Genomic DNA, 16,322 nt, shown 5'->3' on the forward strand with positions numbered 1-16,322 from the left:
CTTGACTGTATTAAAAGTTCCAAAATATTTGAGGTAAATAAGCTCGTGAACAAACCAACCTTCAGTTTATCAGGGCGTGACAATGCGTTCGCGTTTCGGTCATTACCTGGAAACAGCATATGCTTCTCGGAAGGGCAGCGACGTTTTTGCGACCCGTCGTAGCAAATGTTAGAGATTATCGGCACCTAAAAACTACGTCAAAGTCTTGGTATTCTCACTGTTCATATTAGTATATTTGAAATTAACAAGAGGCCACTGGCAGAAAATACCGCCCGAAATGTCGCCTATGCCACCTATGTTTTAGACGCCACCTATTAATTAAGCGGTGGCGTGAGTTAGAGAAACCGAATTTCTACTCGAGCGGCACATTAGGCTTCGCTGATGTTCACTATGCCAAAAAACTACGTTATTAGTGGTTTCATATTTGTGCTAGTCGCCCAGGTCCTTACAAAATTTGCTGATGGCGATAAGCACGACATGGATATAGGGGAGGTGAGCATCATTTTACTCTTTCCTATTATTGTCAATAGCACTCAGAATATGGGCACATATGTTCATTTTGAGATTCTGCGAAGTTTGTTCGAATGCATCACCTACGTATTGTTGGAAACGCAGAATGAACGGCTGAATAATATAAGGATATCGGAATGCTTATATCTGGAAATATATTTTGGGCTTTTTCGTGCGAAAACCTTGATGTTCTTAAGAAGCACTTTGTATTGGAGGACAAAATTTTTATACAGTGCAAGCCACATATCTCACAATTTTATTATGTCGCAACTTAGTTCTGTATTCCATCATCTCCTTAGTCTCTTGAAGGAAAAACCTCCCAACATTTTTTTTATTATGATGGCGATTATATAGACATTCCACGCATATTTCTGCCTTCGCCGTGAGGCTACGCATGCAGTTCAAGGGCCATAAAATCGTCGCCGCGCACCGTATGCTATTTGTACGGGTGAAAGCGTGGGAGAATTAGCCAACATTGGTGGCGAAATCTCGCGCGCGCAAGGGAGGAAGCAAGCCTCCTTCCATCGCGCGCAAGGAACCGGGAGTGGGGGGTGGGGGGGAGGGTGGAATGCGGTGGCGGATGCGCTTGTTTATTGTTTCTGCTTGAAGCGCCGAAATGTTTGCGATTCAGACACTTTCGCAGAATTCAACAATCCTCCCTCAAGAGTTCTTTAACCACGGCAGGTGGCTTACATGAACTAAACTTCAAGCTTTCGTTATTATTGCGATAGCAATTATATGGACACTCCACGCGCATTTCTGCCGTCACCGTGAGGTTCCGTATTGAGTCCAAGGGCCATAGTATCGTTCCCACGCACCGTATGCTGTATGCGCGAGTGAAAGCGTACGAGGGTGACTCGGCGAACGCGGCTTAATCTCCCGTGTGCGAGCGAGGAAGGCGGTCCAACAGCGCTCCTCCTCTCGCGCGCAAGGCACGGGAGCGAGGCACGGGCGTGAGGCGAGAGAGGGGGCGTTCTCTAGCGGCTCCATCTTAGGAGCGGCCGTGATGGGCGCCCTATCTTGAAAGCGACCTGCGACGTGACTAAAGTGCGCGCCCGCGCGGGCCTCATCTTTAAAGCGATGTGCAATCTTTAGAGGGTGCTCGTACAGTGCTGGTAGCATTGTATGCGCCGTGTTTTCGACGTTTCGATCGCGCTGAAGCGAGACACCCGAAGGTGTCTCGCATTTTGACAGCGATATTCCGCACTCGTCGAGCTAGATGTGTTCATGTGTACCTGTGCCCACGTCGCACGATGCTTGGTTAATTAGTTAAAACACGTTGGCGGACGAATTGCTCTGAATCGATTATTGAATGTGTAAGCGCGGCTGAACGAGGACGTAGAAAGAAACAAGCATAGAGAGGCAGCGCTGTCTCTGTGTGTCTGTTTCTTTCTGCGACCTTGCTCACTCGCGCTTACTCATTATATCATTTTTAATTAAGATTTAAGCGAAAGTTTACATGTTTATACGGTCGATAAAACTACTATCCTTACTTCGTGTAGCTATCTACTAATTTGCTATCGCAACTGGTGCTTCGCTTTTCGGATGAAAGTGCAATAGTTTGTTCATAATAAAATAGGGCCTCTAACCTGAACATGTGGCAATACAGTTCAATGTACTTTCTCAGAGCTTTGTTGATTAAGTTTATCTGATTGCAAGTCTAATGCGTTACTTTTTGTTGTTGTGGTTGCTTGTGAATGCTGTGTTTACAGAAGGGTTAACTGATAGTCAATATTTAAACAATTATATATCGAAGCTTCATTTGGCTCTACCTTCAATATATCCAGTGCTACCGCTGCTGCTGCTGCTGTCGCCACTGACTTACACGCCGCGTAGAGAGGTGGTTGAGTGCAATTATTTGCACGACAGAAGCGTGGTAGAGAGGAAAGTCCACATGACAAACTTGTTTGGACCTTTGAATTCCGTCGCAACAATACCCTCTGACGCTCCCTAATTGTCGCAACAATAACCTTTTGACTGATGTAATTGTCCGTGACCCCTGCAAAAGCATTGTTGAAGCTGCGGTGCTTAGGTTTGTACTAAGATGTAACAGTCCAGGTGGGAGGCAGAATGGTAGCAATAAGGTAGGGATGGAGGCAGAGAATGTGTAGAATCCACGCTGTGAGTAAACTAGTCAATCACAGTCTTGTGACTCTTTGCTCGCAGCTCGCATATCTAGCGAGAACACAGGAGAGGGTAGAGGCGACGTGAGTAGACAATGAAACGCTACCACCAGGAAGAGCCGCCCTTGTGGACAAACTGCATATTTTGACGGTCAAGGTTTGGTACGCTCTGTTTCAACTATTTTTGAAAAAGAAATACCACGCGAATTCTTCAGGTGGACAACTGACACAGGGCGTAGAGAGACAAATCCGCAATAAAGAACCGTAGCGTCGAGGCGCCAGTAGGAAAAACGTCACACATCAAATTAGCACTTCTCTACCTAGCGCAGCAGCTTTGCCGTTATTGCGTTAATCGAGGTTTCGGGTTATATACCGAAATGCCGCCGCAGCGCCATGTCGATGGGGGCGAAATACAACATTATTGTGTACCAAGATTTAGGTGTACGGTAAAGGACCCAGTGGGTTCATTATTCCGGAGTACGCCACTACGGTGCGCCTGATAATCCTGTTGTGGTTATGGCACGCACAGCCCCATAATTGAATTAAGGTTTAACACTCCTACCACGATGCGACATGCCGTGTCATGCAATGACAATGCTAACCTTTCCGGAGTTTATGAACAATAGCGCACAACAAGGCCTCACACATACACTCCTCGTTATGTGTGCCGTGCACTACGCAGTAACAGCAATGCTGCATGCATGGTAAAGTTTCACATCAACTCACCACTTTCGTTCTGTACTAAGCGCTGAAGAGATGAAACCTTGCTGTCTGCTTAACCACTAATGATATTTAATCAAACAATATAGCACAGAAAGCTGTCTAAATCATTTCCACAGTGCGTGTGATCCGCATAATTCTTTTCTTTTTCAGTAGCGAAGAATTGTAGATTGCAACACAGTCCATTTGACCAGAACTAGCATTGGTAGTGCAGCGACCTCCTGGAAACAATTCAATGCGCAGAGCAAAATCATATACTTGCTCATAGGTCGCTTCACATATAATACACTGCGCTCGGCTACCCAGTTTGACGAGGGGCTCTGTGAAGCAATATTTTCAGTATATAATATACTACAGCAAATCTCACACAATACATGTTCTATTGTGCAGTCCATTCCTCACTAGCTTTTGCTCGGGAGCTACCATCGAAATACACGGTAAGGCAGAAATCGTTTTGCTCAGTGACCACTGCACTAGTTTTGGTTAGGATTTTGGCATTTAAAAAAGATAAGAATTCTAGTGATATAAGGAAGCATAAAAGATATTTCTCATGCCGCTAATTATTCTGAAAAATTATTGGAAATTTCAGAATTGTATCGAAACTGAAATATCATCTTTAGATCACTGTACTTGAACAATAAAAAATGATATCGACTTTTTTAAATAGCAACTGAGATTACAACTGAAGCGGAAAATATTATTAGACTTTATGCTCCTATTAATTGTACGGAGAGGAAGAACAACTTTATTGGCTCATAAAGTGAGTGGTGCGTATGGATGGAGCCCCTATACCAGAGCCCCATTGGTATCCGCGGCTCGCATGGCAGGGTCGAGGGTCGCCAGATGGCTTCCAAGTAGAGCTCAGTCAGTCGTGCCTCCCACGAATTCTTCGGGAATTTTGTCATTAGGCCGACTGAGAAGCACTCTTAAAGTTCGTGCAAATTGGACGTAAACCGTAAGATAAAATGTCAGGTTTCTCCGCTTTAGGTTCCCAATCAGGCGCAGTTGGCCAAACCTAAAGATTTCTTTTTCCTGTCGAATAACGAATTCGGGCGCTTCGTCATTCTGCTCATTTTAACCTTACAGGCTTGCGTGAAATCTCTCTACATATTTAGAGCTTTAAAACGTTGTGCTTCATTCATTCACTAGAATTCAACTTCTTTCTTAAGTTCATCGAACGTCATTCGGATTGGTCCCAGCGCTATATTAATCAAACTATTTCTGCGTTTAACGTGTATTTGAATCGGCTGCATTGGAAATGGGCCCGAAGGAAAGTTTCCCCTCAGGCTCCAGCATTGTCGCATATAGGGACTTTGTACAAATTTCTGTCTTTGAACAGAGTGCTTTCCGGTAGGGCGGTTACAATGCGTGTTCTTTTGCTGATTGTGTACTAACGATTATGTTACAGTGGTGAATTAGACAGTCGTCAAAAGCAGTCATCTTAAGCATCTTCCAATTTTCTGCTTAATACATAATGTTAAGTTCACAATTATTTGTAGGACATGCTTGTGTAGGAGGCCATAATAACGGCATCGACTGGTGTCCTATATTTTCCAGACCGAATTGGCAAACATGGCTTGAAAGAATGCACTGATTTGTTCGTTTCTTCCTTCCTGGGAATGCCTTTGTTTTAGCCATTCTGCGTATATACGTTATAATTGCTCGTTTACTTCAAGTGGTTTCAGGGTGTTTGTGGCCCCAAACCATGCGACTCTGCTCAAGGGCTGATATCGTGTTATGATTTTATTACAACACTCAGCATACCCACAGTTTCAGAGCTACTTTAGCATCTAGCAGCAGCTGCCAAGCGCAGTGTACGATGCGTGATAAAATGCTGCTTACCACAAACCAAGGATCTCACAGGCTGCATAGCATGTAGAAAACTACAAGCCAAATGTTAGAGGAATGAAAGCTGTCAAAAAACCGTCATGCGTCACATGTAACAAGACCACAAAAGTTAAGCTACGATGCGCTCATTCTCTTGAAGGATTTCGTCTAAGCTACTGAGCACGGCCGACGACACAAGACGAGGTGGTGGGTCGTTTGGCCTAGATGATTTGTCGACGGAGGCAATATTAGGGCAAACGACTTTCATGGGCTATTTGTTGTGCTTTGCGTGCTTAGTGAGCGATAGCCCAGCAGCGGACATGAGCACCGTGCCAGTGCTGTATACGAGGCGTTGCAGGAAGAGCTCGCGTAGGAGGCCCTGGTCGAAAGGTTGTTGCATTGTCTCCAAGACGCCGTTTAGTACGGAACTCGAGTGGTGAAGACGTGCCGCCACCAAGTTATTCAGTTCTTGCGTCGTAAAACATTTATTATTCTTGTAGACTGTATCATCAATGTATTACCACAGCGATATCCACTGCGTTTAGAGTGAAGATGCTGAACCGCAACGTTGAAATGTTCTCGGAGGATCTCTAGTTATATTTTTCTGATCTTCCGTAAATGCCTATGTTATTAAAATGGGAGTACCTTCTCAAAGGTACCATTTGAAATGTCTCTGAATGCGGTCCATTGCTTACATCTAAGTTTTGGAAATATTGTCAAAGTCAATAGACTGTCGAAGCTGCAGTGTCCAAAATCTCGTCACATGGACGCACCGCAGTTTATTATCTGTGCGATGAGCTTTGTATCGATCAACACTCCATCTGTAGATCGAAATAATCGTAGTATTCGCGCCGAGATTCTTCCGCTAAAAGGTTGTTGCAGTACCAAACAGGCAGTCTCAAGACTTCATGAGCTTCCAGGGCCTTGTCAAAGAAATAGAAGTGCTTCTCGATGGAGTCTGTAAATATGTACATTTTCTATGTGGCATAGGCGTCGTCAAAAAGCTTTTGAAGACTTTGATCCATTACATTTTCCAGGTCGTAGGTGTGCAACAAAGAATAAAAGTATTCGTAATGACTCTAAGTCCCGAAAGCGGGGTCTTATGGTACGTTTATGCAAGCTTTCTTAACACCAAGCTTTCACAGATTTCTCGACCACACCACTTTCTTATGAGCGTTTCAACTGTATAGGTTAAGCTAGCTTCAATGGTTTTACGTTTAGAAGTAGCTGGTTCACACAGAGTCGTTTGGTATGAACTCGTGGTGCAGGCGATCGACAATTACGGATAGGCATAGGCAGATTATAACAACGTATGATATCTTTCTTATTTCACTTATGTGGACTACCTCCTCTTTGCATAGCGGGTGCTCTAAGACAGTATCCTAACCAGCTTCTGATCGGTCAGTTTATATACGTATTCGATATGTCTGCTTAGACCCATGTACTTGCATGGGCATCTAAAGACAATGATGTTGTTCAGCAGAAGAACATTCAAATATTCTGTATGACTCTCCGTGACATCTGCTGGAACAGGTTTGCGCCGAATCAAGTGAACGATTTCTTCTGCTGCTGGTTGCGGGAGAGTTCGGAAGCAGACGTTGACAGCATCAGGTGGTTGTCTTTATGACAAAATTCCCAGCACGTTGCCTCGGAAATGGATTAGCGCTCCTCTGCCAACCGAGGACACAAGTCTTCCTTAGAGGTCGTGAAGAGGAGCAAGAAGGAGGTAAAGAATTACTAGAGAGCCCTGGGGAGCACAACTCAAATAAAAGGTATCGGCGCAGCAGGTGCTCGGCACGTCAGAGTGCGCTTTATGTTTCAGCAGTCCCTCTCTGCATGCAAAGCTACATCAGTGCATCCTAACAAACGAACATCGAATACAAACTGCCGAAAACTATCCTGGCAGATACGCTGTCTCATAGGTGACTTTCTGGTGAGAAAAAAGTGAATAGAATTGCGTCAACGCAAATTCACTTGCCAAGGTTGCCTGCGTAACGCCACTGCACTTTCCTAATTCAATTCCTCATACATCCCTTTAACGGCGCGCTTGGGGGTCAGCTCTGGCGAGTCGTAATGGTGGCGCTTTTCCCAGTTACAACATTAAAAACAACTTTCTTGCGAGCTTACCGAGACGGTTCCTGTAGTATTTCAAATATCAAATTTTGCACGAACGCTCTTTATATCTACGCTAACCTAAAATCGCCTTTTAACGTGCCCCATGTTTTCTCGCATTTGGAATGAAATAGGGCAGGATGCGCGCATAAATATACAGCTCTGCATAACTGGGCCCGTGCTTCCTCCTTCAACTATCTGAAAGCAGCACAAATACTACACAAGTATTAAATTACGTACGTGAATATGCATTGCTTAATGTGTTTATACGCACCTGTAATTGCAAATATATATTGTACAAAATTACCCGCAGTCATTCTAGTGCAATAACCAAGCATGCACGCCACATTTCATGAATCGTCGTCGGAAGAGTCCCAGAGTTGAGAGTACTAGCGTTCAACAAGTGGAACTCCGAAGACAAGTTGCGAGTGATGTATTTCTTAGTGCAAGACACCGCATGAACATCGTTGTAAAACAGAGAACCCGGGCTATTGACGTAGGACCTGCTTTTAAACAACTTTCTCAAGATCTTTACAATTACTGTACACAAAGAAAGGACTGAAACTGTGCTAGGAGCTCCAGTACTGCTACCAAAGAATAACATAACAATTTTTGTGGAGGACTAGACTGCCCTATTCCACGATAACTGCAAATGTCTGAAGCCAAGAAAGGCTGCTTCTTTTAGCAAGGTGTAATGAAATAACTATTTGCCGGATTGGTACAGTAGCTGTCCACGACCGTTCTGCTATGACAAACTTGTATTTTCAATGCATCTCAATGCAGCCAGTGTCTTTAGACACCAGAAGCAAAGATGCACGACTATTAGCTACAAGTATACTTTTAAAGATTATTAATTTTTTCCCTTCGTTTCTGCACCGCTTCAACTCGCTTCTTAGCGAATTCAGCAAGTTGAAGTCATCACAACACGTGGTGCTGTCATACCGTGAGAGAAAAAGTAACAAGGATTCTCAACTGCTTCATTCCTTTTTCATTCAAGTGAATATAGTCCGCAAGACACAAAGAATAGGAAAAACGGTTAAGTAAGCGCTTCCAGCTCTGCATTGTGCAACAACTGCCGCAGCGTTTTTTGAACACGTTTTCCGTCACCCAACGGTCGTAGTTCTCATTTTGGTCTGGCTGCAGTAAAGCCATTCTCATATAATTAATTCTGGTCGTTTGCGTTCCTTCGCACATCTGGAACAGGTGTCGAGCTTCTGACCTTGTCTCAGGATCCGATCACATAGACCACGCTGCTGGGATATCTTTTATCGATTCCCAAGCACAGGTGACTGATTGTGTAAGCACCCATCCAGCCCGAAGCCTCCGAAGAGATTATTTCTGGCCCCACTTGACACAGTTACACAGACAAGCATTCATCGCTGAGTTAGTCACAGGCGATCATACAGGCTGTTGCATTTCCAGGAACGCACATAGCACATAGCACATAGCAGACGCACATAGCACACGCAGACGCACATAGAACATAGCACATAGCAGACGCACGAGGCCACGGGCCCATGATCACCTCTGTAATACCCCTGTCAAGCGGCGAAGTTAAGTGCACTTACGGGGTGTGCCCTTCGAGACCTTGAGTGACATTTAAGGCTGCGTGGCGCTAAACGGGAAAACAGAGCGCACTCACTGCAAAAAAAATGGCTACAGACTAAAGTCGTGTCTTTTCAAGATATTGATTAAAATAAAAAAACTAAAAATTGATTGCTTCAGTTGTACTATACATTATTCGACCTTATTCTACATTTGCTCAACAACAAACAAAAATATTTTTATTATAAGAGTGTTGCAAGTCAATGCCGGCCCAGACGAATGCCTAGCCAATCCGGAACAATATGGTGGCTTGTGATGAGGCGGCATTAGCTCCTCCTAGAACAGAATATGAGCGAGTTCCGTTCTGAATATTTCCATAAAAGCTGTTTAACAGCTAAAGTGCACTTCTGTGTCCTTTTGCTGGCATTAAATTTCGTTTCCCTGAAACCGCTGGCGATGAGGCTACTCACTTGGCCAGCAAGGTAATGCACTCTTCTGCGAGTACACTCCGATTGCGATATTTAAATTTGGGAAAGTGCACTTAAAACCGAGTGACACACTCCGAAAGTTCACTTACTTGCCTGCTTGACGGGGACATAAAAAGTTCGCTGAGTCCCATTCCCTCCTTCCCCAGTACAGGGTAGCCGACCGAGTCCAGCCTGTTATACTTCCTGCATTTCCCTTATGACATCTCTCTCTCTCTCTCTATCTTCCTGCACCCGGTTGAGGTTACGGCGAAAGACGCAGACACAAGTCTGTAGCGTCGTGAATTCTGCAACCCAATTCTAATTCCCTGTCGTGCTGTAAATTCCAGTTTTATTTACCTGGCACAATGATATACACAATGAAAGTATAATACACAATTTTACAAGGCACTTCAATATTTTTTTAAAGATACAATGGTTGATTATTTAGTGGGTAGAGGTTATCATTTACCTCTAAGCAACAGGGGGGGCTATGATCAACGCCGTAATAGAACGCTGTTGATTATAGCATATCACTGCTTTACTTTGAACAGTGTACAATTCCCTAAATGCGAGTAATGGGATGTAATTGAGTTTGCTTCTGCTGGATTAGTCACCGACGCTGGAAGTTATAACCACGACATCGTGGTCTGTAGGAGTAGGCCATATCCAATAACCTGCCGTAATTAGAGCTAGTGGTGTCATTGAATTTTAAAAGCCAATATTTTATTTGCTATCCTACCCATGTTTCGTGACCCTGGGCGCTGCAACCTGGCTCTTTCATTGCAGCATAGACCAAGCAATCACAGCGAAGCACCAGCGCCGGTGCGTTCCTTGCACCACCACCAGACGGTAGTCGCCTCCATGGCATCGCCGGCTGCACGCTAATAAAGAAATGAACACTTCTTGCGGAAAGAAAGGATTCGAATTGCGCTACGCACGTATGTGCATACTGCCTGTGAAAGCATGATGCGGTCTACGTCCGTCGTACTCTCTAGTACTCAGAAACCCCGCCTAACAAACGGCTCGGTATAGTAGCAGGGAAAAGGAAGAAATGTGGCCCAGAAGCGTAATTGGGACAATGCTCTGTCTGCGCAACTGGCGTCTCAAATTATCATGAAAAATTCGTACATGCTGCTTAAAGTGTTCTTATTCGAGTGTCTTACTTGGCCCGTTGAACAGCATATGTATAGTCATGGAACCTTTACTGGTAATTCATGAACATGCGCGACTTCTCACTATTATGAACATTCGTGCACAACCAGTTAGAGATGATTATATTACGATATCTCAAATAACCTTTACTCCAACCACAGCCATCATTCCACATAATTCTTGTTGCGCTTGTGTATATCGAGATATGAGGCGACCGATTTTCGTAGCCAACAGCCTGGTTTAACAGCTTGATTTATGAGGTTGTTTGCTGATAATGAGGCTATGGTGATCAGCGTATTTATCAACAGTCTGATCCGAGATGCAGCAGACAGCAATAAGCCGTCACCCTATGGAAGGTGTCTGCCGATGCCTCAGTTGACACCTTTTGAATGGGCTCCCGGTTTGCAGATAACTTACTCTCGTTTATGCGTCCTTTAAACCAAAGAGCGTCATTTTGAAGATGTTGCTATGCCATATAAGAAAGGCAAGAATATGTTCTGAAAGTCAGATATCACACAAATATTTTAAAATATTCATCGGACATTCAAAAACAATTTTTTCTTCGATGGCAATCACCTTCATCTAAAAATATATTTCATTCTTCCCGCAAAGTTCACTCAGAAAACCCACCAGCGTACGCGCGCGATCAATAAATTATTCTTTAACTTTCAGCCCGCACTCCTTACAATATTTTTTTACCTTACATCTTTGATTGTCCTTGCTTTCAGTGAAAAAGGTTTAGTTGCCTTACCGTGGGAGCTTCTAAATCAAGTCGAACAAAATGAGCGCCATTTCCCAGCAATAACCACGGAAAACGTAGTTAAATTAACAAGCATGACCTCCATAGTGCTGCAGTGTAATGACGATAAGTAAAGGGTAAATAGTGAGTCTAATAACAAATAATTTATAAAACATTAGTTAGCCTAGTCACGAGAAATAATGCTCAAATATGTAAGCCTAATCAATAATATTTAAAGGTACATAAAATAAATAGGCCCAAATTCGATTGATTAACGTTACACTTATCAACGCTAATTAGGACCAATCATGACAGTTAAGAATACCTAAGCCTGTTAAGATTAGTTGGGATTAGATTATCCATACTCAAGATTAGGAATAGTAATGCAGAATAATATGTAGGACGTTGTTTAACACTCATTCAGAATAAATACATCACGTCAATTTAGCACGATAAAAATAACCTCACCTGATTATGTTTACAATTAGGCAATTCCCACAGGTCATTGCAATACTTGCTGCATATTACGTCATCTTCGACAGTGAGTCCCTGTGTGCGTAACTCGGCCACTCAATCTATCATTCATTTCATTAGTGCAGGATGAGCGACTGGAAATAATGGTTACGCATTTTCTGACAAGTCCCACTAAGGAGTTTGTGCAGTATTTTATTTCTTTCTTTTTGTTTTGCTAATGGGAACACCACTGCGACACATGAGAATTTTGGAATGTTTAGGAGCAAAACGACAACTGCTGGCGCTCACGCGACGTAAACTACGATGTCCAGAAAAGCGGGGTGTCATGTATGTAGATTGACGCTCGAGGCAGGCCGCATGGTTGCTTTGTGAAACGAGACTTTTAGTTCTACAATGTGAACATTTCCTTCGTGTGACGCCGTCGTTGTTGAAAAATATCCCAAGAAAAATTTTTTACTTTCTAAAGCTTTCTCCACAAATTCGCATATTTACAATAATGTCCATTGCTGACAACAACTCTTGCCTTTCTGCAGTGACAGAAACCAGCCATGTTTGGTCAGACATACAAAATGATCATTAATGGGGAAAGTTGGGCTAGTTAGTAATTAATCATCATGCGTTGCTGGGGAAGCAGCGCACGGACACAGTGAAGACACATAAGAATACTAACAAACCTAACGCGCTAATAACCTAACAGACCTAACAAACTCAGAAATAAATGTGCCGGTCTAGATGGTAAATCTTCAACAAAAATAAAAGTAAATGTTCGTTCAAGCATATGCAAATGCACGGTCAAGCATAAGGAAAAACTTGTCAAGTGCAGCTCGTCCGTTGTCTACTGTTTGCGCATATCTTGTGGCATATCATGTATACATTGGCAATATGGGTCGGCGTGTTAACACAAGACTTTTGGAGCACGAAAGCTCAATGGGAGGAAACACTCATTCACTCATTCACAAGAGGGCAGAGGAGGTTTGTATCAGTCATCCATCTGTACATCTAAGCCATGGTGAGGTTGACTCTTTGGAAGCAGAATAAAGGAATAAAAAATTGTGTAATAAAAATGTTTGTTAGGGTGCAACAAATACAATAGGATTGCGCACCATGATAGATAGGTGTCCTATGTTTGACTCCCGAGTATGCGTGGGCAAATGATTTTTAAATATGCATTTAATCTTGCCTTGATAATATTTGACGCCTAAGGGTGCAAGGGGAAATAAACATGAAATATGTGTTCTGAAATAAAATAGTTGAGAGTACAGCGAGTGTCGTCTTTCCTTGTGTGTCTTCACTGTGTCTGTGTCAGTGCGCTGCTTCACCAGCAAGGTATGATGATGCAAAATGCTATAAACGTTTTGTGATTTTTTTTCAGTTTCTCAATACAAGCGAAATAATATGGACGTGCAACTCAACTACAACAAAGTTTCGCCCGTGCAAGCTGGACGAGAAGTACAACATAACCAATAATACTATCGTCTTTTACAGAGATCATCTTAATCGGGAAAAGTAAGTGTTTCGTTTGATTAAATAGATCACACATTTACTTGAAAGTGAATGGCTTGTCAACCGCAGGTTGTGGAAACGACGGATCTTACTAGGGACTTTTACAAAGTCGTCTTTTCAAGATAAGCGACACGAAAGTCAATATGACCAGATGGACACAAGAACTAAACGTCAGTATGCTTTCATAAGATTTTCTCTTCGTTCTTTTTCATTACTGCTTGTCATGGTATAACAAATTCATTATGCGCATTAGGCAACTCGCCACAAAAAATTGTTAGAACAATTGGCATTAGTACAGCGCAAATCACTGTCACGAAGTGGTCTGCCTTAAGCAAACATGAAACGCGTTTTATGGCTGTAAGAGTTCATCGGGTCCCACTGTTTTGTAAATTAGAGTTGTGGCGTTGCGTCCTTGTCTTGTGTTCGCTTATGCTATGGGTACGTGTGGAAAACTCCCCAGCGCTGCTGACCTGGTTTCGTAGCCCTTGTTTCTTCTGTTGATTTGCTTTTCATATTTGAGATACACCAGAGAGAAATAATACCACTATTGCAACGCGGCCGCGAACATCACCCAGGTGAAAGAAAAATTGAATACCTTTCGCCAAATTTTAATTGAATTTCTTCCACTAAATCCACCGTATACCACATAAACTTGACATCTGCAGGACACCAGTCACACCTGTAAAGAACAACACTTGTACTACAGAACAAATCAAATTATTCCCCTTGCGAGTTTGCCTATATTTTCCAGTTCAAAACAATCCAAAGACAAGTTTTTAACCTTGACGTCATACTAAAGTACTGCAGCAGATCTTTACTGCCAAATTCAATAAACTGAAATTTCAGGCTTCATTTTCTCTTCTGGTAGTCAATTACCATCAAACATGCGAGACCATGGAAAACACGTGGAATGCGGGAGATGCAAATTCAAGACGATGAGCAAAGCGGGAACAAGGTAAAAACAGGAGCCAACCTTTCGACAACTGGCCTTGTGTATTTCAAGGCAAGTCCACTTGAGAGCCTTCAATCAGTCCCCTGTCCATGCAAGACCCCTTGAATAAGCTTTGAAAAAGGCGAGTCCATTTGTCGAAACGTTGGCTCCCACTTTTACCTTGTCCTCGTTTTGCTCATGCGAGTCCATGGTTAGATAAAAGCCACCTTGTGGTATTCCGAGGGTGAGCTAAGGGCTTGACAGTTGCGCAATAGAATAATATTTTTGTTGATAGCTTTGAACGGAATTCATTAGGCTGCATGAATCACCAGCGCCACTTGTTTCAATAATGTGAAACAGGTATTTGTCGCGATTGGTTTCAAGCATTGGTTCCATTAGCATCAATCAATTGACGCTCAAGTTAGAAGCTCTTTCAATTTTTGCTAATCTGTGATTGCTTTCTGAAGTTATTTTGATAGGTTTAGTCAGTGCTAACGTACTCCCAAAAAAAATTGCTTACTTATAGCCTATAGCAGACATTTACGCAGTTTCCAACGCCATTTTCCGAAACAATCCGCACTTACGTCATGTCGAGTTATCCTTCCAAAATCATTAATTCAAGGCAAATGCAAAATATGCGTAGCCTAGTGCCCTCTGGTCGTAAAATAAATGTTTAGACTTCATCTGGCACGCCATTAAGCTATCTCTCAAGCACATGTAAACCACTCAGCTTCACTGGAACAATAGTGTAATGTAATGAATAGTTGTTGCACCGAAATTCTAAAATGGGGTGGCAATTATTATTTACGTAGAATACACAGTTAAATCCTGGTCTCCTGCACTAGGCTTAGACCATGAAGTTTCCGTATTATTGTACTCACTTATCCATTTAACATACAAACACGTGCGCTTGTTCATCTTCCAGTGACCTCCGTTAAATGGCTAACACATACTAATGGTTATCGCTGAGCTCTAGATATGGTTTTCTGTATCAGGAGTTTTCGAACGTTATCGCTTGTTCTAAGTGCTGTGCTATGTTCCTATGTTGTCGGCGAGCCTTGATTAATCAGATTGTATGCGTGTGACACGAATTGAGGTGTACATTTAAGCATTTAAAGAAGCGCCAGCGATTGCGCTCGACGGCTCAATGGCTACGTATAAATAACTGACGCTTCTAATCGGAGTTCAGCGATCGACGAGAATCCTCGCCACTATCATTCTGCTTAGTGTTATTCGTTTCGGTGGGCACAGGGTCTCCCAATAAAGAGTTAGTTTTGTGACTTACGCTGTGCCACGGCGTTTGTTCACCGTCATTACAACGTGACAATATGATCAGTCTAGTGCAAGAAAGAACAACTTGGCACACTATTAGAAGAAATATAGCATTAGTGCTTCAACAGAGTACAAGATATAACATCTGCATGCAGATATTTGTTTCGGATGGCTCGTACTCGTTAAAAAACAAGGATGGGTCGAAAACAAATGAGCATTTTGCAACCGGAACAGGAAGATAGCCCTATCGTTAATTAAAAATATAGTGAACTGGAATACGAACAGCATTTGCAGATCAATAGGTAAAATTATTGCTGTATCACTTCTATACACAAATACAGCTGCAGTGGTCTTCTGTTTTTGCAAGCGATCCACAGCAAAGGTTGATAGCTAATAATTACAACGCGTGCGACAATTACAGCTTTTGCAGGAAGACGCTTTTACTATTGCGTGCCCGACAAGAAGAATGTGTTAGACACACCTTTATGAATTGTTGTTCCCACATGTGCTTCTCATGTTTATTTGAGGAAATGCCACATCATATTTATATTGATGTGAAGACACTCGTCTATCTTGAAATAAACTTTTCTCGGAACGGTAACCATGGCAGCGTTAAATCTTTCCTAATAGAACGCACAGGGTCTTATTTTGGTGGCCTGAAAATTCTCAATGTTTATTACATGCTGCAGTGGGCATTCCCTTTATCTACAGATAAATAATGGCGGATGTTTTAGTAGGTGTTTCGTTTATGTATACATCAAGCAATTTGTACAGCATCACTATGTGTATGACTTGCTGTTAAATTGGTACCACGTCATAGCTCATTTCCTCCTAAAATATCATAGCTGGGCACCTCTCTTTGCTAAAATTACACTCGAGGTATGTCGGTTTATTGTCACATGTATTCTCAAGGCTCTGTGAATCCCTTGCATTCACCGCTAATAGCA

The 16,322-nt window shown here is 42.7% G+C and overlaps 1 protein-coding gene across 3 annotated transcripts in view; it reads left to right on the top strand.

Annotated features, from left to right (window-relative positions):
• Nucleotides 1-316: 316 nt before the first annotated feature.
• Nucleotides 317-16,322, top strand: part of LOC142587770 (uncharacterized) — a 47,944-nt gene continuing 31,938 nt past the window's right edge. The window contains exons 1-3 of one of the 3 annotated variants that reach the window (XM_075699011.1): nucleotides 317-492; nucleotides 13,042-13,175; nucleotides 13,242-13,342. In XM_075699011.1, the coding sequence (XP_075555126.1) occupies nucleotides 382-492; nucleotides 13,042-13,175; nucleotides 13,242-13,342 (346 nt within the window). In that variant the 5' untranslated portion in view covers nucleotides 317-381. The remainder of the gene's footprint in view (nucleotides 493-13,041; nucleotides 13,176-13,241; nucleotides 13,343-16,322) is intronic. The other 2 variants (XM_075699012.1, XR_012829621.1) reach the window with 2 other exon arrangements.

The sequence above is a fragment of the Dermacentor variabilis genome, chromosome 7 (genome assembly GCF_050947875.1).
Source record: "Dermacentor variabilis isolate Ectoservices chromosome 7, ASM5094787v1, whole genome shotgun sequence".
In the NCBI taxonomy this organism is placed as follows: Eukaryota; Metazoa; Arthropoda; class Arachnida; order Ixodida; family Ixodidae; genus Dermacentor; species Dermacentor variabilis.